Source organism: Metopolophium dirhodum, chromosome 2 (assembly GCF_019925205.1).
Source record: "Metopolophium dirhodum isolate CAU chromosome 2, ASM1992520v1, whole genome shotgun sequence".
NCBI lineage: Eukaryota > Metazoa > Arthropoda > Insecta > Hemiptera > Aphididae > Metopolophium > Metopolophium dirhodum.
The window spans coordinates 18,119,814-18,141,692 of record NC_083561.1 but is presented as its reverse complement, the minus strand read 5'-3'; the positions used below and the strand labels follow the sequence as shown (position 1 = coordinate 18,141,692).

The following is a 21,879-nucleotide window of genomic DNA, read 5'->3' as shown; positions in this document are numbered from 1 at the left end:
AATGAATTTCAATACAGGGGCATTAGGGTAACGTTATTTTATAATACATTAACTATTACAATAAAAGGTAAATGGCTTGGCGTGGCGCGTTGGCTGCTACCAGTCGAGGAATGCGACTGAGAGTAAGTAACGGCCACAGCTACTAGCTCCCGGATGGGTGACCACCCGGGTTCATAGTAGTTAAAAACCTTTTCACACATACACGTGTTTGCTACCTACCGTAACAACCGTTAAAAAAAAAAAAAAAAAAAACAATCGTAAAATCAACCTACCGTACCAATATTACCCCTACAAAAAAAAAATAAATAAATAAAAGGTAAGCAAAAGAATAAAATCGAACGTTGAACATAGTACATTGTTTTTGACAATGCTTTTTTTAAATACACATATTATATTGAGTTCAATACATATATTATTTATTATTTGTATGGACAATTTAGCTATTTTTTAATTTTTCAGTCAGATGGCACTACAATACTGAGTGCCTTCCCAATTAAATATTATTATCGTAACATTAAACATGTTTTCATAATATTGCTTATGGTACTCACTCATCTAGTTTTTGTTAGGTCTATTTTTATTTTATAAAACACTTTTAATCTCATTTTTTTAAAAAGGTTCTGTCATAAGTTTATAGCCTTAAGGTTGAACATTTTTTAGATCGCACTTTGATAGAATATTTTTTCCTATTTTAAATACAGAAAAAAATCACTGAAACTAAAAAAAATAAAATAGATTTCATGTTGACATTAGCATAATATTGTTAAATTTTACATATTTTATTGAGACGTAGTCATTGGTCAATGGTCGTTGGGTAGTTGTATATCAACATTTTGAAAAAATATAGTATATTTGTTTTATTAGTCTGTTAATAAAATAAAATTAAAACCATTTTTTCACAAAAAATCTTATATATTTTATTATGGTTATTATAAAATAGGCTCTAGGTGATATAATTTATTATTATGATTAACTTAAAAGACAATAATAGAACGGTGAATAGGTCCATGGTATAAATGGCTTACAAACTATTGTGTATTTACGTTAAACATTTTTATTATTATTTTATTAAGAACAATCTATATGGGATCGTACGTTAAATTTTCATGCCTTACGTACTTAAGTGAAGACAATATTACTACGCGTTTTAATTACAAAATAATATGTAAATAGGTAGAAGTACATGATTTTAGTGCTTTTGAAGATGTTTTTACTTAAAATAATTGTAAAAAAAAAAAATATTAAATATATATTAAACAAGATAGATACCTCAAAAATATCTCACATAAACATCAAATATTGTGTCATATTATGAATTAGTTTGAACATCGAAAATTATAATATTGATTTCGTTCAACGATGCTAATCGTCATTAATTTTTGTACAAACCCAATGCCATGACCGTCGGACTTTATATCCGAAATTTGTCATATTATTCTGTTATTATTCTGCTATTTCCACTGGCTGTAACCCGCGAAACAGCTGCGTTTGACAGACCCGTGAAATATAGTAAAATTAAATAATAATTATCTATCCGTGTATAATATATTTTGTCTTGTAGTGACAACGCTGGTTGGTCAACTCACCAATAATGTCGAATACAATTTATGGTATATTATATGACTTACACTGAACGTTTCTCCGTTTTTCATCCGGAGATTCGGTTTAACTTAATGTTTAGTGTATACGTCCATGAACATTATAAATTAGATACCACTGAGAAATTTAATACTGACGTTAATATATGGATACCTATAATTTAAATTTTATTTTCCGTATTTACGAATGCATTTTGTGATGTTTTAAAATCCTATACAATATGTTGAAAAAGTGCAGTATGTTGATACAATCATTATTGATTAAATTACAATAATAATGGTAAAAAAAATGCAATATCATATAATACGTTATTTTTATTATTTTTTTTCTATATACATAAATCTTTGATTATTTCCATTTCAGATAGGTAGCTAAATAGTCTATTTTTTAGGTAGGTACATTTATTCTTATTATAATATATTTTAATAAAATGTTTTTAAGATACATAATATTTTGTAATTTATTCTTCGTGATAGGTAAATTGTATAGGTAGTTACTTATGTTCGTTTTTATTTATACCTTCACAGAAATATTTCTCGTGGGAGCGAAATTAAAAAGTTGTAATGAGCCATTATAATAATCAGATATAGTACCTATTAAATATTACTATTAGTTGGGAAATATCAAATATTCGATTAAAATTGTTTCATAATAATCAACGGTTATGCGTGAAATACTTAAAACTAAAATGTCCCTCTGGTTAAATGTGCATATTTTATCGATAATTATTATTATCGTTTAATAATAATATGTTCTATGAAAGTTTGTGACAACGTAGTATTATAATATAAATGTTATTTCTCGCATACAACAATTAAGTAGGTACCTATTATACCTCATGTTGGATATTTACAAGAGCATAAACGTTTTTGATAATTTCAACATGATTAATTTATATATTAAACATTGTATACAATAATATTATTATTATTATGTATTTTATACGTTTTATTTTTTTAATTAATTTAACTATAATATAGATATGATATTTTATTTCACTTGCATCAATGAAGATCAATTTTTATGAAAACCGACTGAATTATACTCAGTACACATTTATTTTTGCTCGTAGAATGTGTACTCACCAATCTTTAAATTATTCCGGTATCTCACAATAATATTGTGATATTTTTTATACATTTTTAATGATGTACTTATATTATCAAACTACTTATGGTCGTTGGTCTTAATATTATATATAGTCGTTTTCCAAGTATTTTATACGAATTGAGTTTATTATATTAAATATACCTACACTAGAGCTAGTAATTAACGAAATAATAATTAATTCACTATAAAATATGTGATCTAAACAATAATACAAATATTTTCGAAATAAAAATACATAAACGTATAACCTTGGAAACTTGTTGACATTTTTGTCTGCAATAGTAAATCATGAATGGTATACAAAATAATTAGAAAATTTTACCATTAATATGTCAAAAACATTTTTGTTATTGTAGTAATTTCATCGAGCTTGTAAACATTAATTAACATGTCTTTAACAGGCATTTATTGTAACACGAGGCATATGTATACTGCGGTAGTGGGTGGGTGTACCCATGATATGACTCTCGTTCAAAATGTTCGAAATTATACCGAATAGTAATAATATTATTAAAAAGAAACGTTAAGATGAACATTTTTAAAGTTTCAAAAAATCCTACCAAACAAGACAAGAGAGCATGACACATTATATATTATAAGTTTAGTGCGTGTCATGTGACCAAGCCCAGATGGGGTGTCGTCTTGCGTAAGGGTTCAGTTAATATGCATACCAATGTCAGAGATTACGTGAAAGAGGATTTCCATTGCTGCGAGGCTCAACACCTAAAGGTTTTAACAAGACAATATCAATTTTAAGAAGGGCACAAATCTTTTAAATCTTTACATATTTTTTTTTTACCGATCAGCAATATTATGACGACGATACCTAATTTAATATTATTGAACCGAGAGACTTAGAAGTCAAAGTTCTTTTGTGAAAAAAATATTGCGTGTATAAATCCTTTTATTTTAATATATAGCTGCTGTAGTTGTATAATAATAATATAATTTTTTTTTTCATTCGCTGCATGTTTTCCTTTTTCACCGTGGTAATTACATTATGTTTAACGTGCAATATTCTTCTATCGAAAATCATTATTTTACCATGTACACATTACAGAGAAATCACATAGACTTTGACCGGTAATTTGTCACCCACACAAAAACATTTATCGTGTAAACATTACCATGATGTTATATAATAAATTATGTCACGCAAAACATATATGTATGTACCGCAGTATGAAATCATACATAAATAACATTTTAGAAATAATTTTTAATATTTAATGTAAGGCATTATGGTATGCAAAAATAATTTATTAAAAAAATTCAAAATATATATCAATAAAATATTTTTATTTTAACAAATAGTGTTCTTTCTTAACATGAAAAAATATTTTAGTTTATATATAACGGTTGTTGAAAAACGTGTCTGATTTTAATTTTCTCAACAAAATTTCAGATGGGTATTTTTAAAAATATTTGTGTTGTTTTGTTTATTAAAAATTGGATGCTTGGAAAGAAAGCATATTTTTTATTTATATTGGCATATTTCTTTTGTATTTTTACATGAGAAATCTATATTTTTAATTTCGTATTATAACGCAGAATATTTTTTTGCTATTGAATTAATTTATGTATAAAAAATTAATAAATACTGATCTTTTAAATTAATTATCATAAATAGTTAATAATTTTAGCAACATGCTAACAATAAACACGTACAACACGAATTATTCACATTCTCAAAATTAAAAATAAAACACAAAATACATTGATTGAAAATATTAGTGCCTCATACTAAAAGAATCCTTTTCTATGATATTTTAATTAAAAACAAATTTTTTGTTTTTTATGACCATTTATAAATATACACAATAGATGTTACTAACTTTCTAGTTTAGTTCGTCATTATTTAATGTAACTTTTTTTAATAATGGAACCACTGTTGTAGTGATAAAATGTATGGATAGTTCACAAAAATATGCTATTGTAAGCTGACAAACTGGGAACAGAAATGTTTTGAAATTGAATTCTAATCGTAATGGAATACTTGTATAAATTCAACTTATTTTGAAGTATATATTGTACTTGTATATACATATATATGCACGCATTTTATAAGGTAAATATAAGTAATAATATGTGTTACCAGAATAGTGTTTTGAATCAAGGATAAAATGGAATTCTTAGAAATGTTATATAACGTAAAATTTGATCAGGAAATGTATATTAAATACATATTATATGCGTAATATCGTGTAATTATATGCATAATATATACGTAATTTCGTTCAAATTTAAACATAAAATAAGTATAAAAAATCTGAGGTTTCATATTTTTAGATTTTTTGGTTACAGAATAATTTATTTACCTTGAATCTTGTTTAACATTTTAATCCTTAGCTATAAAAAATGAATATTTTATAAATTATTAACTACAAAATCAATTTAAAATTTGATACATTTTGTCAATATTCGAACTTTGAATGCTAATAAAAAAAATTGTGCCTATGTATTTTTAGTATTTTTCAACTGCTATTGTAGCAGTATATATCAGAAGACTATTTTATTAATTTTTCACGCTTTTTGACCCAACGAATAACATTTTATTGACATTCATATATAATTTTTTATATTTTTTTCCTGGCGTTTTTGAAAACTATTGGTAATTTTAAATTTTGACCTCTCGAATGCACCAATTAGATTCCCTTTTCCATCGAGCAAGATAATGTTGAAGAAAATCTAAGCAGTGTTACTGCCCCAAACAGAGGTGACATACAAAAAAAACACATAATTGTAAAATCAATACATTCATCCCTCCAATCAGAATCTAAAACTAACAGTAATAAGGTGGGTTTTATATTGAATCTACATTGAATCGGTGTAGTAATATAAATTACTAAATATTTTGTTTTTTGCCGTGTTTTAATGTGAAACAATCAATGTCATATGCATACATGCATACATAGATACATGCATACATACATACATTGATATTAAGTCCTAAATATAGTTAATTAGAGTATTTAATTTCAAAATTAATTATATTCTTAGATGAACAGTTATATTACTAAGAGAAATATATTTTATTGAATATTGAATGTAGCTCTATCACTTGAATTAATATGTTCCCATTACGAGCAACAGAATCGGTATAATAAAATAGTTTCACTATGGGTAGAGTTATGAAATACAATCGTATCCAGTTGCAGGATCAACTAATATAATATGGGTATTTTAAAACCAAATGGTATGTAGTTCTAAACAGCATTCCAGCAACCTTGTGTCCTTATTGCAAAAATATAATAATATATAATATGAATAATTTATAATAATTACAGACAAGGGATAAGTGACTTATCTTGTTTAAACCAACTTCAACTAATTTATTTTCACAGTCCCTATGGTGTTAGTTCAATTCACTTTTTGTTTTCTCGTTTGTGATATTGTTTGCGTACCAATTTGAGTTTCAGTCTCCTCGTTTTTTTCCTGTATACACCTTCTTATTTTCACGTAAGTATTTTCATTCCCAATCGGGGAAAAAGCTGAACATATGTTTACTCCTATTTTCAGTGGTACCAATATATACCATATTATTACCATCACTATCCAGAATACGTGCTATCTACTGTAAATGATACCTATCACCTTTTCTACATGCATAGCCTTATCCTGCTATAAGCTGCTCTACTTCGTTATTAATTTACCTTCAGTAGCAATATCATCACGCAATTAGTTAAAAACAAAAAAATCTCCGTCTAAAAATCTAGTTCAACAATTAATTACATTTTACTGGAAAATTCTAAATTACGTAAAACACAAAACCTTAGTTGTTGTTAATACAAAATTCTCGTCGAGGACTTAACATCCCGATTTAATAATCTGTTTATATTCTTTCCTCTGAAATTTCTTACCCAGAAGCTTGGTTTCCTATACGTAATAGAGTTTGTACTCTAGAGTCAAATGTTACTTCCTATCCACCAATACTTCATATCAGATATATGACAGGCTTGTTACGAATACTTTTTATTCAGCCTATTTGGAATACCTATTCGAATAATTTACCTTTTTATTTTCATGCAAATAAAAATAATATTGATAAATATTTCAAATTCTTAAAAATACTTTACTTCTAAAAAAACAATTTTAGTTATTCCTTCAATTTTTAATCAGAGGGTTTTTAGATGTTTCAATAATGAATATTAATAGAAAGTTCTAGCATTTTTTACTAAACATGTGGTTAAAATATTACTTCTTTAAAAAGTTTAGCAAACATTAAATATTATTATATTTTAATATTCTAAACAAACAAAATATATGTGTCAACGAATATAAAATTATCAGCCTTTCTACAGTTAGATGGAGTGGTAGGAAAAACAAGTATTATGTAGCTTTTATAAGTAATATCTAACTACACGTCATAACCATAACAAATAAATAAAAATATAACTTACTTTGGTACTTGTTATAAACTTATAAATACCTTTTGTAATTACCGTAATACCAAAAGACTTAAAACAAATATTAAATGTTTTATAGGAACTTAAATGTATTACAAAAATGGTTTCATAGATAATAAACTTAATCTACGAGAAAATGTATTTTGTATTTAAATGTTTTTTTTTTAATTTTAGTCTTAATTATCAACCACCATTACTAATTATTAATAACACATTGTTATATTTATATTATAAAAAAAAAGTTATCGAATAAACATGTCTGTAAAGGATGCAGTTTCCCAATATTAATTTCCCTACATATTTTTCTATAATTGTTTCGGATAAGGATAATGGAGAACCATTATAAATCATGATATTTGGAAGGTGGTTAATAGTGGACCATAATTAAAAACCACATGCTTAATATATTTCTTAAAAGTTATACTCCAACTGTATTCTTTCCTTGTGGTTCGTAAAAATGTTGCATAAACTAAAAAAATGTATTTAATGTAGGAAAATTATATTTTATCTAAACAAAGTTAAGTTCAACATAATATACTATTAACTTTATTTCTACCTAAAAAAAATTACCACGAAAGTAAAAAGTAAATACACCATTTGAATACCAATGCATAAACGCTCACTTTACTCCCTGCAATCTAAGCTAATAATCGATAAATATTACTACTAATCGCAATGAATTGTAAACAATGGCAAGAAGTTACCAATGTCTACCGGAAATTAAACTTTCAGAGTGTTTATGTATCTACACGTTTTCATTTCAGATGTACACAAATGATGCTGAATTTTCGAGGGTATTTCTCGACGAAAATACATCTCCTCTACATTAGGGGTGCTAATGATATTTGAATATAGAATATTCCAAAGACAAACTTGTGTTGCTTTTTGATCTCTGGGATCAACTATGTATAACACAGCACATCCGCCTCTTAAACTTTCAATTTGAACTAGTCAAAAGGGTCCTATGTCCACATGGCTGCATTCATATATATATATATTGTCAACATCAACCACTAAAATCTTGATATCATACGATATTTTATGAATTCCCACGTCGAAATAAACGGTTACTTTATGTATTATTTGTAATCTGTATAGAACATGCTTTTGTTTCATAATATTATTATTTTATCCGTATAATATATATTATTTCGTAGGCATATTGTCAAATCAGGCATTTTATTAAATGCCTAGGCATATAGTCAATGAATTTAATGTTTATGCAATTTCACTATCCGCCTATACATTTAGTTAAATGCCTAGTCATTTAACTAAATGTCTATTTCATGTCAGGCAAATAATAAAAAAAAACATTTTGTATTATTTTAAAAATTTTAATATATTTTCTATCAGTTATTTATTGCTGTTTTATATATAAAAAAAGTTATGTATTATTTATTAATATAAAAAACACGTTGGTATATGAAATAATATGTTTAATTTCATGTTCATTATTACTATTGTTTTAAAAAATGAAATCATAAATATATACAGGTAATAAGTAATAACTAATTTGATGTGATAGACATAGATGACTCCACGGTTTTTTTTTATCATGGTTGTCGTAAATTGATATTAATTTTTCATGAAACAATTCAGTCTATCACATCTAATTAGTTATTACCATGTATATAATATTTATGATTTCATTTTTAAAACAATAGTAATAAATAAACATGAAATTAAACATATTATTTCATATACCAACGTATTTTTCATATCAATAAATAATACAATTGAAACATACAAATGAAATAAACATTTAGTTAAATGCCTAGGTGGATAGTGAAATTGCATACACATTAAATTCTTTGACTATATGCCTAGGCATTTAATAAAATGCCGGATTTGACTATATGCTTACGACACATATAATAATATGAATCTCTTAACAGACTAAATTTAATTCAAACACAACTCTCACTCACAACCATAGTCATATTTATCTCGTATAGTGGCAGGAGTATGGCACACAATGCTGAATTCGATATAAACGAATCTTTTTAATTGTTTTGTACACATATTTTACAGAGAGATATAACTCGATTCTTGTAAATTATGGATTTACATTCGAAGTGCAAGTCATGCTCATGCGTCACGGTCGTTTTTATTTTTCAGTGACGAAGGCGTATTGGCACCAGCCGGCGTCTCCAACGATCAACAAATTCCTCCTCCGAGTCGGTGTCAGGCCATTTCCTGAGCTTAACCATATATCCGACAAGATAGGTTGGTCAGACTTCCGGCGAGGCAGCAGTCTGCCATCGGTGCCGTCAACTGCCGGCACAATGTTTTCCAAACTCAAGTCGGGCACGTCGTCCGTCAGCCAGGGCGCACAGGTGTTGTCCACCAACAATATCCTCAACCTATTCGAGGTCGGTAAATTCGTGTGCTCGGCTGGCCCTGAGCTCATATGGAAGGTCTACGAGGGGTTCCGGAAACCGGACGGAAAGGTAAGCCACCGACGATCAGTAAATATGATTACGGTTAAGTGAAACGCGCTTCTTATCGGGGTCGATAAAATTAGTATCAACACAAACTTTAAACAGAGTAAGATTATGAAATACCTCACATTATGTTATTATTATATCTACGTATGTTAGAACTTTAACTTCTCATTGAGAAATTATGTAGTAGGTACCTGATAATAAAAATTAATCAATAACTGTGTAAATATTTTACTTTTCTAAATTTTCAAAAATAAAATTGATTAAATGCGTTTTACGACAATCAAATTAAAGGCCATCAACCTAAAATTACAAGTATCGAGATGGAAAATATAGGTAGGTACTATAAAATATATATTAAGTAATAGTTGCTATAAAGTTCTGTATTATATAAAACGCAATTGATTTGAATATTTTGCGTTTTTTTTTTTAATTATATATTTTTATGATAATAAATTGTTATTAATATTAATACTTTAATTTGTGTACATTTTTATGGAAAATAAAAAAAAACAGTAAATAGGTTACAGTTTTATGTATAATTGTTTTACAATAAAACTTTTAATCAATTAATAAACAAAACTCTTAAAAATCTCATTAAACTTTTTTTTTATAAAACGGTAAGTTGTAAAACACACATAGTCAACAAATATTTTCTTGTCGAAAAAAAATGTACATTATTTAAGTGGTTGAGAAAAAGCACAAAACATATAATACTAATTATGAATAACAAACGTGTATAGTGAGAGGGCTGATAATCTACTAAAAATAATAAAACTAGCATTTTGAAATAGTTTACGTACCCTTTCAGTTATATTAACATAATATTACAACATTTTACGATACATACTATTATATATGCAGGGCTTGAAACCTTTTTCAAAACCGATTTCAGAAACCGGTATGAACCGTTTTAAAACCGAAACCGGGAAAAATTGGATACTGGTATTAAATTCAAAATCAAAACCGTAAAAAATTGGAAACCGGTATTAAATTCAAAACCGAAATCTGAAAAAATTGAAAACCGTTATTTTTTTTTTTTATTGACGTGTTTTTAAATATGTAAATTCCATTAAATCGCATAATTAATACTCACAATAAAATAATTGAGATCATGATTATCATGTTGATAAATCATTTCGTTATTCGCAAAAGTAAATTGGAAACCGGTATACAAAATCGAAACTGAAACCGAAATTATTTCAATCGGTTTCAAGCCCTGATTATATGACGTATAGTTTTAATATATGTTTAGTAATATAAAATATAAATAATTAATGTGATTTCGCTAAACTGATTGACAGGGTTAGATGCTAGAATCAATAATAAAACATTTACGTTTTGAAACGGAATTTAATGATTTTTGACGTGTTGTGTTCATCGAGTGCTTCTGCAACATTGGGTGGCATCTTCAGTTCGGTGCGTATTGAGGTGTATAGTGCGCATTCCTCCACTATTTGTTTAATAGATAGTATTTGGTTGCATGTGTTGCATATTGGCTGGGGCTCTTTACTGATAAGGTATGAATGTGTGAGTGCGGAATGTCCGATTCTGATACGGGTGATTGTGGTGTCTTGGCATCTGTTATATTGAGGGGAGGTGTGCCACCTTTTGATATCTTTGTTCATGTTTTTGAGTTTGTTAGTTGTTGGTATTAAATTCCATTGGTTTTGCCAAATTGAGACTATTTTTTCATTAATTATTATGTTATTGAGTTTATTATGTCCATGGAAGATATGTTATTTAAAGTAGGGTTTGAAATATTTTTTGTTGCAAGGTCAGCATATTTGTCAGCGTTTTCATTTACTGCAATGCCAGTGTGGGAAGGGACCCACGTGAATTAAATATTTTTTTTTGTTTCGATAATTTTTGATTGGATATTTTGAGTTATTTCATTTTTGGTGGATAGGTTTTTAAGAGCTAGTAGGGTACTAAGAGAGTCACTGATTATGAGTATGTCATTAGATTCTAGCGTGTTTGCTAGTATTACCCCTTCGTAGATGGCATAGTTTTCGGCAGAGAAAATACTGGTTATTATTGGAAGCTTATGTTGGATAATTGTGTAATCTTTTATTACGGCAAAGCCTACTCCATGCTCGGATTTTGATGCATCGGTGTATATTTTTGTGTGGTTGAAGAATGAGTGCTGGATCGTATTTTTAAAAATAGAGGTGATTATTGTATCATTTGTTGCTTTTTTATTAAATTAACGTAATATGTTTTGTTGGATTTGGTATTTTGCGGAAGATATCGTTTATTGCTATGAGGAACATTGTAACGCTTATTACTGATCCTTGCGGGATACCATTTTCAGTAAGGTAGGGTTTCGAAACTGCATTATGTGCTTTGACCTGTATTGTACGATTCCTTAAAAAATTTCTCAGAAAAAGAAACATTTTGCCATTGATATTGGTCCTTTGTATTATTTTGAGGATTTGGTTTCGCCATGTCATGTCGTAAGCTTTTTCAATGTCAAGAGCGATAAGACATAGGTGTTGTTTGTTATTTTTTGCATTATTTATGTCGGTGTGGAGTTTTACGAGGGTGTCAATTGTAGAATGATTTCGGCGGAAGCCTCATTGTTCTTCGGTGAAAAAGTTGGTTGCTTCCAGGTGCCAAATAAGGCGTTTATTTACAATTTTTTCCATTATTTTCCTATTGTGTTTATAAGTGATATTGGACGATAATTAGCTAAATTAAATTTGTTTTTGTTGGGTTTGGGGATAGGAATAACTGTTGCGTTGCGCCACTGATCAGGGAATGCGTCGTTATTCCATATCATATTGTATATTTTAAGAAGTTGGGTAATACCATTGGAGGGCAAAAACATTTTTATGAGATCATTTTTAACAATTTAATGAAACGATTTTATTATAAAACATTCATTCATTTTATTATCGGGTATGGAATGCTATAATAAAAATGCACAGTTTATTTTGTTTCGTATCTATGTGTGCAGCCTATGGTGTTAAATTATTTAAAGTAAACATTAACCAGTTATCAGTTATTATAATATGTGTAGCACCAACATTTAACCGTTCTATTCAGATTCTAAAACATAAATATTTTTAAAAATATATATTTATAATATATATTCAAGTTTATTCTTTTATCGAAATCAATTATTTTGTTCGATTAGTAAACCCTTGTTACGACTAAGAAACTAAATAAAATATGTTCTTAAATAACTAAAACGGAATTATATGAAAAAATTTGTTCTAAAAAAGGAATTAAAGGTTTATTATTGAAGAATTATATTGAATTTTAGAATAAACCACTTACAATAATAAGTACTTATAACATTCTAAAATTTGTATTTTCTGCTATTATTATGAACACAACACTATTTTCTCAGATAATTTTAATGAGATCTGTATAGCAATCAGCATCTAGTTACATGTTTACTTACCGCAATTCAGGTATCCTATTTAAGGTATCCTATTAACCTATTTCACAAGCATGAAGGACAATATCCCACCATGACATAAACATTGATGCAGATAAGTAGCAGGGAATATAATAGATATTATCCCTGTGTGTAATGATGTACTGGTTTGCTAATATATTTGATTATAAAATATCGTCAGGGAATTATTTATTATAATTAGAGTACGGATTGGTAAATATTAAATAACAACCGAATATGCGTTAAAAAATTTTAAATATGCATGGATATATTAACTAAAATGTTCAAATATGCATGAAAAAAATAAACATGCACTCAAAAATTAGTAAAGAAGACATTTATTTTTTTGAATATTTAATTAAAATAATAAATTGAAAATTATGAAACACACTATATGTACCTAGTATAAATTATTTTCTTTAAAATATACAGATAGTTCATAGTAATTTTAATTTCTAAGAACAAAATAGGAAACAAATAATATAAAAAGGTATCCTAAAAGTAAGTTACTTAGGTACCTAAACAATATGCATTTAGTTGGTAGTTTTCTATATGAGAAAAATTTAATTCCCAAATATATTTGGGAAAACCTACGAATATATCTATTCATCTATTTCGATATTAATTGAAAGTATAAATATATATTTTTTTTCTCTATATTACAACAGAAATTATTTAAAAAATGTCTACAAAAAAAACACCCAATTATTCACTAAAAAATCACATATGCAATTAAAAGCGGTTCAGTTGTTTCGGAGTTTATCCCGAACATACAAACAAACGCTATCATTTTATAGTATAGATAAAAATGAATATTTGTGTGTAGATTAGACCTCTGGGAAGAAGATAGGCTAATTTAAAAAGTGTTAAATTTGTTTTTTTTTTATTCATCGGATTTTAGTACGGTTGCGTTAGGCTTTTGTATTAATTGATCATAATATTAATCCTCCGAAGGTGGAATTAAGTAAAAATGACAAACTTTGTACAATGTTGATACTTTAGAGTTAAATTATACACTTACGTACAAACAGCACGGGGTCCGCGATCTACCGCAGGTAGATTGCCTACCTGATAATATACTGCTGCGAATCAGAATTTTTATTCCGGGCAACAGAAAAGTTAAGATAAATTTTGAACACCATATACACCATACACCGAATATTAAATAACGAATTGAACAAAGTTTGAGTCATATAGAATTGGTACATTTAACGGGCAACGAAGTGCCAGCGGGATCAGCTAGTACAATATAATACGCACCATTAAAGTTACATATAGTTTAAATCGTAATGTCATAAAACAAATAATGAGCTCACTTAGCATAATTATTATCACACGATCAACCAGAATAAATATGCAAATGGCATACAAATCCACCCTCTAATTATAATATACTTTTTTTTTTTTTTTATTGAACAAAAATTTATATTTTCAATCTGTATTTACATATTGTAGTACAATAAGTAAATGGGATGTGGGTTGATTAGCTGGAGGAGGAAGTCACCCAATGGTGACACCCCAAATTATAATAAATATTATATAATAATAATTATACATAAAATAATATATTTTCAGATATTGGCATAACTTCAACTGTTTATATTAAACAATTAATTTAGATAACAAATAAATAAATTTGTTTTGTCTTTTTATTGTTACTAAGTACCAACCAAATTTTTTTTTATGTGGGTTAAATTTTGTCATAACATCAGAATACTGGATATATGTGATAACTGTGTGTGGTTTATTAAACAGTTATGAATAAAATGTATAAAAATAAACTTAATTAAGGAAATTATAGTTGCCTTTTCTGTACAAAATTAACGTAGGTAGATTATAAAATTAAGTTTTTAAATCCAAGCACGTATCACTTTAACTTTACTAACTTTCTCGTTTGTTATGATACGCCATTATAAAAAGCAATTTAAGAATAAGTATTTAAAAATGTGTATTTTACAAACGATCTTATTTAAATCCTATGTAATAGATCAAAAAATTATGCAAAACTGTCAATCAGTATAGCTATAAGTATAAGTGAAGATTTAAAAAATAAAATTATCGTTCATATTTGCTTTGGATAAAATATTATGATATTGTAAATAAATTATTATTCATTGTATTTTCTGTAAAATTGTTTAAAATTAAAATTAGAAAAATTGAAAAATTGATGTTCTATATACCAACGAATAATAATCCCAGAGCTTATAAAGTATATTTATTAATTAATTTAAAAAACATTATTTGAATGTTCGATATTTATTTGATACTCCTTAATTGTTTGTAAAATATTTTTAAATTAAGTAATGCAATAAAGATAAGTGATAACTGATAAACACCTATTAGTTTAAAATTATTTTTCCAGTTTTATCATTCAACTGATATTATTTTAGAAAAATTAGTTTCTTTTATGGGATAATATTTTGTTAGAAACATATTTTAAAATATGATTTCATCGTTTTTTTTATGAATAGTTTAATAAATTAATATCATATTACACATATAGTTTAATGTAGTAGGTACCTACTTAAAATCGAAATTAAATAGAATATCTGTTAAATTTTAGTTTCTAGGTTTCTAAATATAAGTGTAGAATACCTTAAATATTATACCCACTGTATCTATTTGTCCGTCAGTACACAGTTGTGGATGTTTCAATTTTAATATTAATATTTACAATTCAAAACAAAAAAACCTTAAATACATTCAATTAGAGGCTTATTCAGATAATTTTTTTTTTAATACTACAGTAGAATAAATAAATAATTTTATAATAGTTCAATTCAAAGAAAATTCTTACTGGCAAATATTAAAAAATATCAAAATTTGACTATTTAACATAGATATATATACTAGCTTAGATCGGTACCTAAATATGCTGTTTGGGAAGGTTACCAAATTATTTTTAAATTGTATATGTACCTAACTATAGTTTATTATTTCGTATTAAAATATGTTTGGATACCAGGAATTTTGCACGTTACAGAGTGAGCTTTCCTAAATTATTTATTATTTATTTTTAATGAAATAATATAATACGAATATTCCTCTTTAGGCAAATCATGACTTTTTTACTGTAATATTTATGAATCATTTACTGATTTTATTAATACTTCACGAGAAAAATGGTCGACGGACGACGACATCCATCGTGTGCTCAAATAAAACATCTTGAGTTCTTTTAGTAGCTAATGCAAATACCGTCCTTTTAAAAAATATTTTACTTAATCTGGATTACCTACTACGTTATATGAAAAAAAAAAACAATATTCTTTATAAAACGATTTGGTGTTTGCAATTGTTTATTGGTACTAGTTTAATTAAAACTAGGCTTTTGAAACAAATTAAATATTGAAATTTTATCAAATGTCTACTTTAAATTGTATGTTGATTATGCGTAAAACATAACCATTTTAGTTATTTCCCGGATTCTCGTCCGTTGCAATATTCGTGGTCCTATTTAGCTTTTGAATGAAGACGGTATCATTCTTATTTGTTTTAATTTCAGAATTAAAGGTGTCCGTTTATTATAATATGTAGTTGGTTTAACAATAAGAATTGTATTCATATACATATTTTTGACAAATCACTAAACCTAAAAGTTATGCATAAAATCAACATTATGTACCAAAAAAAAATTGAAAAATAAAATATAGGTACCTACTGTAGTAAATTTTTACCTGATAAAAATTAGGGTCCATTTGTCTAAATTGACTTTAAAAAACGTAGTGATCTCAATAAGAGTAGGTAGTCTATATTTTTTTTTATTTATTTATTTATTTTTTTATTCAGTTAAAACAATTACAATAAAATACATTAATAATAGCTAAAACGAATACCAACTGAGCTATGGACTCGTATTTGGTATATGGAATTAATCTCATTTAAATTTTATTTTAGCAACTTATATTTATATATTATTGTTTCAATTATTAATTATTAGACGTTTTTAGTAAGACTGGCGAGTTGTTTTTGTTTTAAAAGTTGAGTATGCTTGTTGGAGCACCTAATTTAATATAAATAAAAATAACTGTTTTTATGTTTAGATTTTCAGAAAAAAAAATAGCTGATAATATCTAAAAATGAATAAACATATACGCAAAATGTATTTAAGGAACCGTTTATTAGTCATTACTCATCATTAGAATACCAAAATAAATAACATAACGATTCAGATGTGTTTTTTTGTTGCATATATATATGTATTTATTAAATTCAGGCACGTACACAAAAAAAAACTCGAGGGGGGGTCATAGTCTATGTATATAAATAAATTACACAACTGTTAATTTTCGGGGGGGGAGGGGTCAACCCCCAACCCCCCCGAATACGTGCCTGATTACATTATAAAGTCAGAAATACAATAATAGCATAATAATAATTATTCGACTATTGTCATTGAACTCGAATTTATTCCAATGCTGAACTCTTATATTTCCACCTCGTTTAGTTTCTACCGGAATAATGATATTTCGGATAATTGATTTTCGAAAGCTGAATCGGATTGGAATAAATGGTAATACCGACAACAGGAAACGATACCATTATTATGCTAACGATATGCGGTGAGTGGCAATACAGTTTACGGCTGACTCTTATGTCATCCAAATAATTTACTATAACGGGTTCCAAATAAAATATAAACGGAGAACTTTGAAGACACTAAGAATAAATAATCGCTAATGCGCACTGTCGTCTTATCTAAATTCCGACCAACGAGTGCGTCAACGGTTTTAATGACTAATGAGTGAAAAAAAATTTTGACATTATTTATTCTACCGGAAATTTAGCTCTCGACATTTAAATAATTTAATAGTGGACGATAATTAGATATAATAATCATTTTGATTAAAATTAAATTTTCATCAATCGCGTAGGATTCTTCTTCAAAAAAAGCATGGGCGGGGGGGGGGGGGGGAATTTTGTGATATGGGTAACAATGTTTATATTATATTATATTATTATTTAGTGTCGAATGATAGCCACCACCAATAGTGACTACAGGACCGTTCTTGTTACTTTGTGTACATTTATGTTACTACTTCAGAAACATGTCCGATTCATCACTGTTATTATTAGTATCGTTACGAGCATGTATATGTACGTGTAGTTTTACCAAACTCAAATTCGTAAATAAAAATACATGTAATAAATTGTTTATTTCACCACTAAAATTACCTAGGTACAAATTATAATGTATTTGACCCATATAATAATATTACGTTTATGGGTTTCACATGAATTATAACTATATAATATATTGGTCCAGTAGATGTAACGTTTGAAACAGGATTTTGGAAAATTGTGACGTGTATTTGAGAGTCATATTAAAATTATGTAACATTTTTTATGGTTTGCTTAAAGTCAAATCAAATATTAAAAGTTTTGTTTTGGCGCTTTATACAATTTTAAGACGGCTAATTTATGTAAATATTTTAAAAGTTTTATTATTTGCCATCAAGAATTAAAACATTAACATAAGTTTAAAGCATCCGTAGGAGGCCGCTAGAGAAGTTTATCATAATATAATTTATTATATGGAAATAATTGGCGGGTGAGTGGTACGAAGACAAGCCCGGCAATACGTCTTGTTATATAAATTGATGTATTATTTTAGGTCACTAATATAGAAGATTTCAACTAAAATGGTAAATATGAAGAAAAAAAATGTCATAAACGTAGGATTTTTTTTTCATTTACATATTATATTTCGTTTATAAATTATGTTATATTAGTTTTTAAACTACAAAAAATCGATGTCATATAACATAAAATATAGCACGCTTACTATAAAACAAAGTCCATGCGTGTGGATAAAAAAAATTTTTTTTAAAAAACCACCATTACGCTACACCGTACACAGATGTGCGCCAGACCTTAAAACGTGTTTGGTATTTTTAGCGTCGCTTAAAGACGGTAAAAAGTGTATGGTTACTCGTTAGTCAACAGTCCGGTCGGGGTAAAAAATATGAACTAAAAACACGTCACTTTCGTGCGAAGGTTGCCTTCGAAAATGATGAATGGCCCCGCTACGATGAACCCACCCGTGACCTGTGAATCCCAAATGTAAATCCCCCCCACACTCCACATACTCTTGGGGTTGACCCAATCGCTGGTATATACCCTGCAAACGGTGTCTCATCACTTGGTACCATAACAACGGTTGGTACGAGAATTCATATGGAATGCCGAAATTGGTACATCCGATACATATAAATGGGTTACCACGTCGTTACGAATGGTACATCCAAATATTACACGTCTCCAGATTATTTTAAAGTTATTTCAATTTCCCTTTTGAATAAATAAAATATAATAGGTTCTCGCATACGATGAACCCACCCCGTGACCTGTGAATCCTAAATACACATCCCCCACTCCACATACTCTTGAGGTTGACCCGATCACTGGTATACACCCCGCGAATGGTGTCTCATCACTTGGTACTATAACAACGGTTGGTACGAGAATTCATATGGAATGCCGGAATTGGTACATTCGATACATATGAATGGGTTACCACGTCGTTACGAATGGTACATTCAAATATTACACGTCTCCAGATTATTTTAAAAGTTATTTCAATTTTTCTTTTGAATAATATATAAAGTATGATATGCAAGGACGTAGCTAACAAATACATTAATGTTTGACAACATTTTAAATTATTATAACATTAGTAGATACTTCTTTAATTATATTAATATTTGAATTAATATTTAGTATAAGCCAGATAATAACGTTATTATATTTATAATAATCTGGATTAAATATCCATGATAAATTAGGATGACTTTCCAAATTCTTTAATAGCTGAGAATAGAAGGACGTATATTGGACTTGTCATGTTAGAAAAAAACAAAACAATTTGTTTTCAGATCTAACTATAAAACATAGTAATAGAATCTAATAATAGTCTATACTATATGAGGCTTGGGTCAAAAAGGGCTAATCTCACTTTTTGGCAAAAATGAGTTATATGACCAATCTTATAAAACTTTATACGTTTTTTTTAGTGGTAAAAGGGCGTATCTAAATAATCATTAGTGCGAGATATGAGAAGACCAATGTCATCAAAATTACAAAATCTATGGGGCATATGTAAACATTGGCCCTTTTACAGTGAACATTGGCCCTTTCACAGTTTAAATAAAATTATGATTTTATAGGGCCAATGTAAATAGAAAACCTTCAATATTTAACTAAAAAAATCACACCATATTCTAAAATGTAGGGTAAACTATATTTACATCTATCACAAAAACAAAAACATGAACAATAAAAAAAAAATCGCTATGAATTTTCAAAAAAAAAAAAGAGTTTTTATTCTTGATTACTACAAAGTGATTAAAAGTGAGATTGGCCATTTTAGACCCAAGCTCCAGAATTATTATCTCAACAAATACTATTTAGAACGTCCAAACACGTGAGTCGTGACCTCCGGGAAAATTATTTCTTTGCCAGGCTTATTCAATACAATATGGTATAATATTTATATAATTTAATAACATATAATCTAAAGAAAAGCGAGGTATTTGTCATTCTGTTTTCGCTTTTAACTTTACATATCAATAGGTACAATAATATTTTTATTGTTACGTTTTATTTTTTCAGGAAATTTCGTGTTTTACACACATTTATTAATGTTTATATTTAATAATATATTGTTTTTTAAGAGTGTCTAAGTTAGCTGTTAGATATTAATAATTATAACTGTATATAATTATGTTATATATATTATATTATATTGAAATGGTTATACAAGAAAATAATATCACATTTATTAATTATTCAATGAAGAATATCATAGTCATCTATATTAAAGAATAAAGAATTATTCGTATAATACACGTCCATCAAAAAATAATTGAATGTACACAAGTAAAAAAAAAAACAATTGTCATTCACCATAAGTCCGTATTGATAACAGAACAAATATAATATTAAACAAAGTAGAAATATACACACATATGCTATATAGCATTAAATGAACCAATAACAAAATTGCATTATAACTGTTTAGAATATTGGATTTAACAGCTGATATTATCTTGCAAAAATCAACTTTTTTGACATAAAATACATTTTACCTAGATAAATTCATTTTTTAATTTTGCTTTCTGGCTCTGCTTTTATGCAAAACTTTTAACCTGTACTTACTGAACTTGAAGTTTTGCATATATTTTAATTTCCTTACATTTTGAAATTTAAATAAACTAATGAAAGCTATTTGGATGTGTGTAATAAAAATTATTTTTAAGCTTCTTGTTAACTGACTATACCTACCTACCATTAATTAGACGTTTGTTTTGAAGTGCACGTACATCCACCCCACATTGCTAGCAAATATGTGCTGTTTTATATAATATAATAATTTTCTAACGTAACAAAGTTATAATGTTCTGTTACGCCTTTTTGTGAAGAGTTTTCACATGAATCAAATTTACATCCATTAACAATTTACAATTTGTATGAAAAGTCATTTTTAGAACAAATTTTTAAGACTGCTGTAAAAATGTTGTCAATCTACAACTATCTGTGCCAGCACATAATGTGTCAAACTGTACTAGTTATTGTGTATTATAATATTATTGTAAACGACGGAATGATTACAGTACGCCCGACAACAATTTAAGTACTTCCAAAGGTTCGGTTTAAAAATTGAAAGTTGTTTAAATGCACAAACAAGATTAATTTGTATCAGTCGAAGCACTTTACACATTTTGTCAGATTTTTAGGAGAATAAACATTTTAAATACTATCGTTTTTTAAATTTTTTATATTAAGTATATAACCGATAAAAATTAAATCTCTTTTCCTGATCAAACATCTTTACATTTTTTAAATCGATCCATTTAGTTGTGTTTGCAGGGGTCTTAAGTCGATATCGTCGATACCTATTAATTGTAGATCTGGA

At 27.4% G+C, this 21,879-nt stretch overlaps 1 protein-coding gene across 3 annotated transcripts in view; it reads left to right on the top strand.

Moving 5' to 3' along the window:
• LOC132938978 (SCY1-like protein 2) overlaps positions 1–21,879 on the top strand; it is a 215,919-nt gene that overhangs the window by 55,376 nt on the left and 138,664 nt on the right. For all 3 annotated transcript variants that reach the window (XM_061005962.1, XM_061005961.1, XM_061005960.1), the window contains exon 2: positions 9,234–9,565. In XM_061005962.1, the coding sequence (XP_060861945.1) occupies positions 9,401–9,565 (165 nt within the window). In that variant the 5' untranslated portion in view covers positions 9,234–9,400. The remainder of the gene's footprint in view (positions 1–9,233; positions 9,566–21,879) is intronic.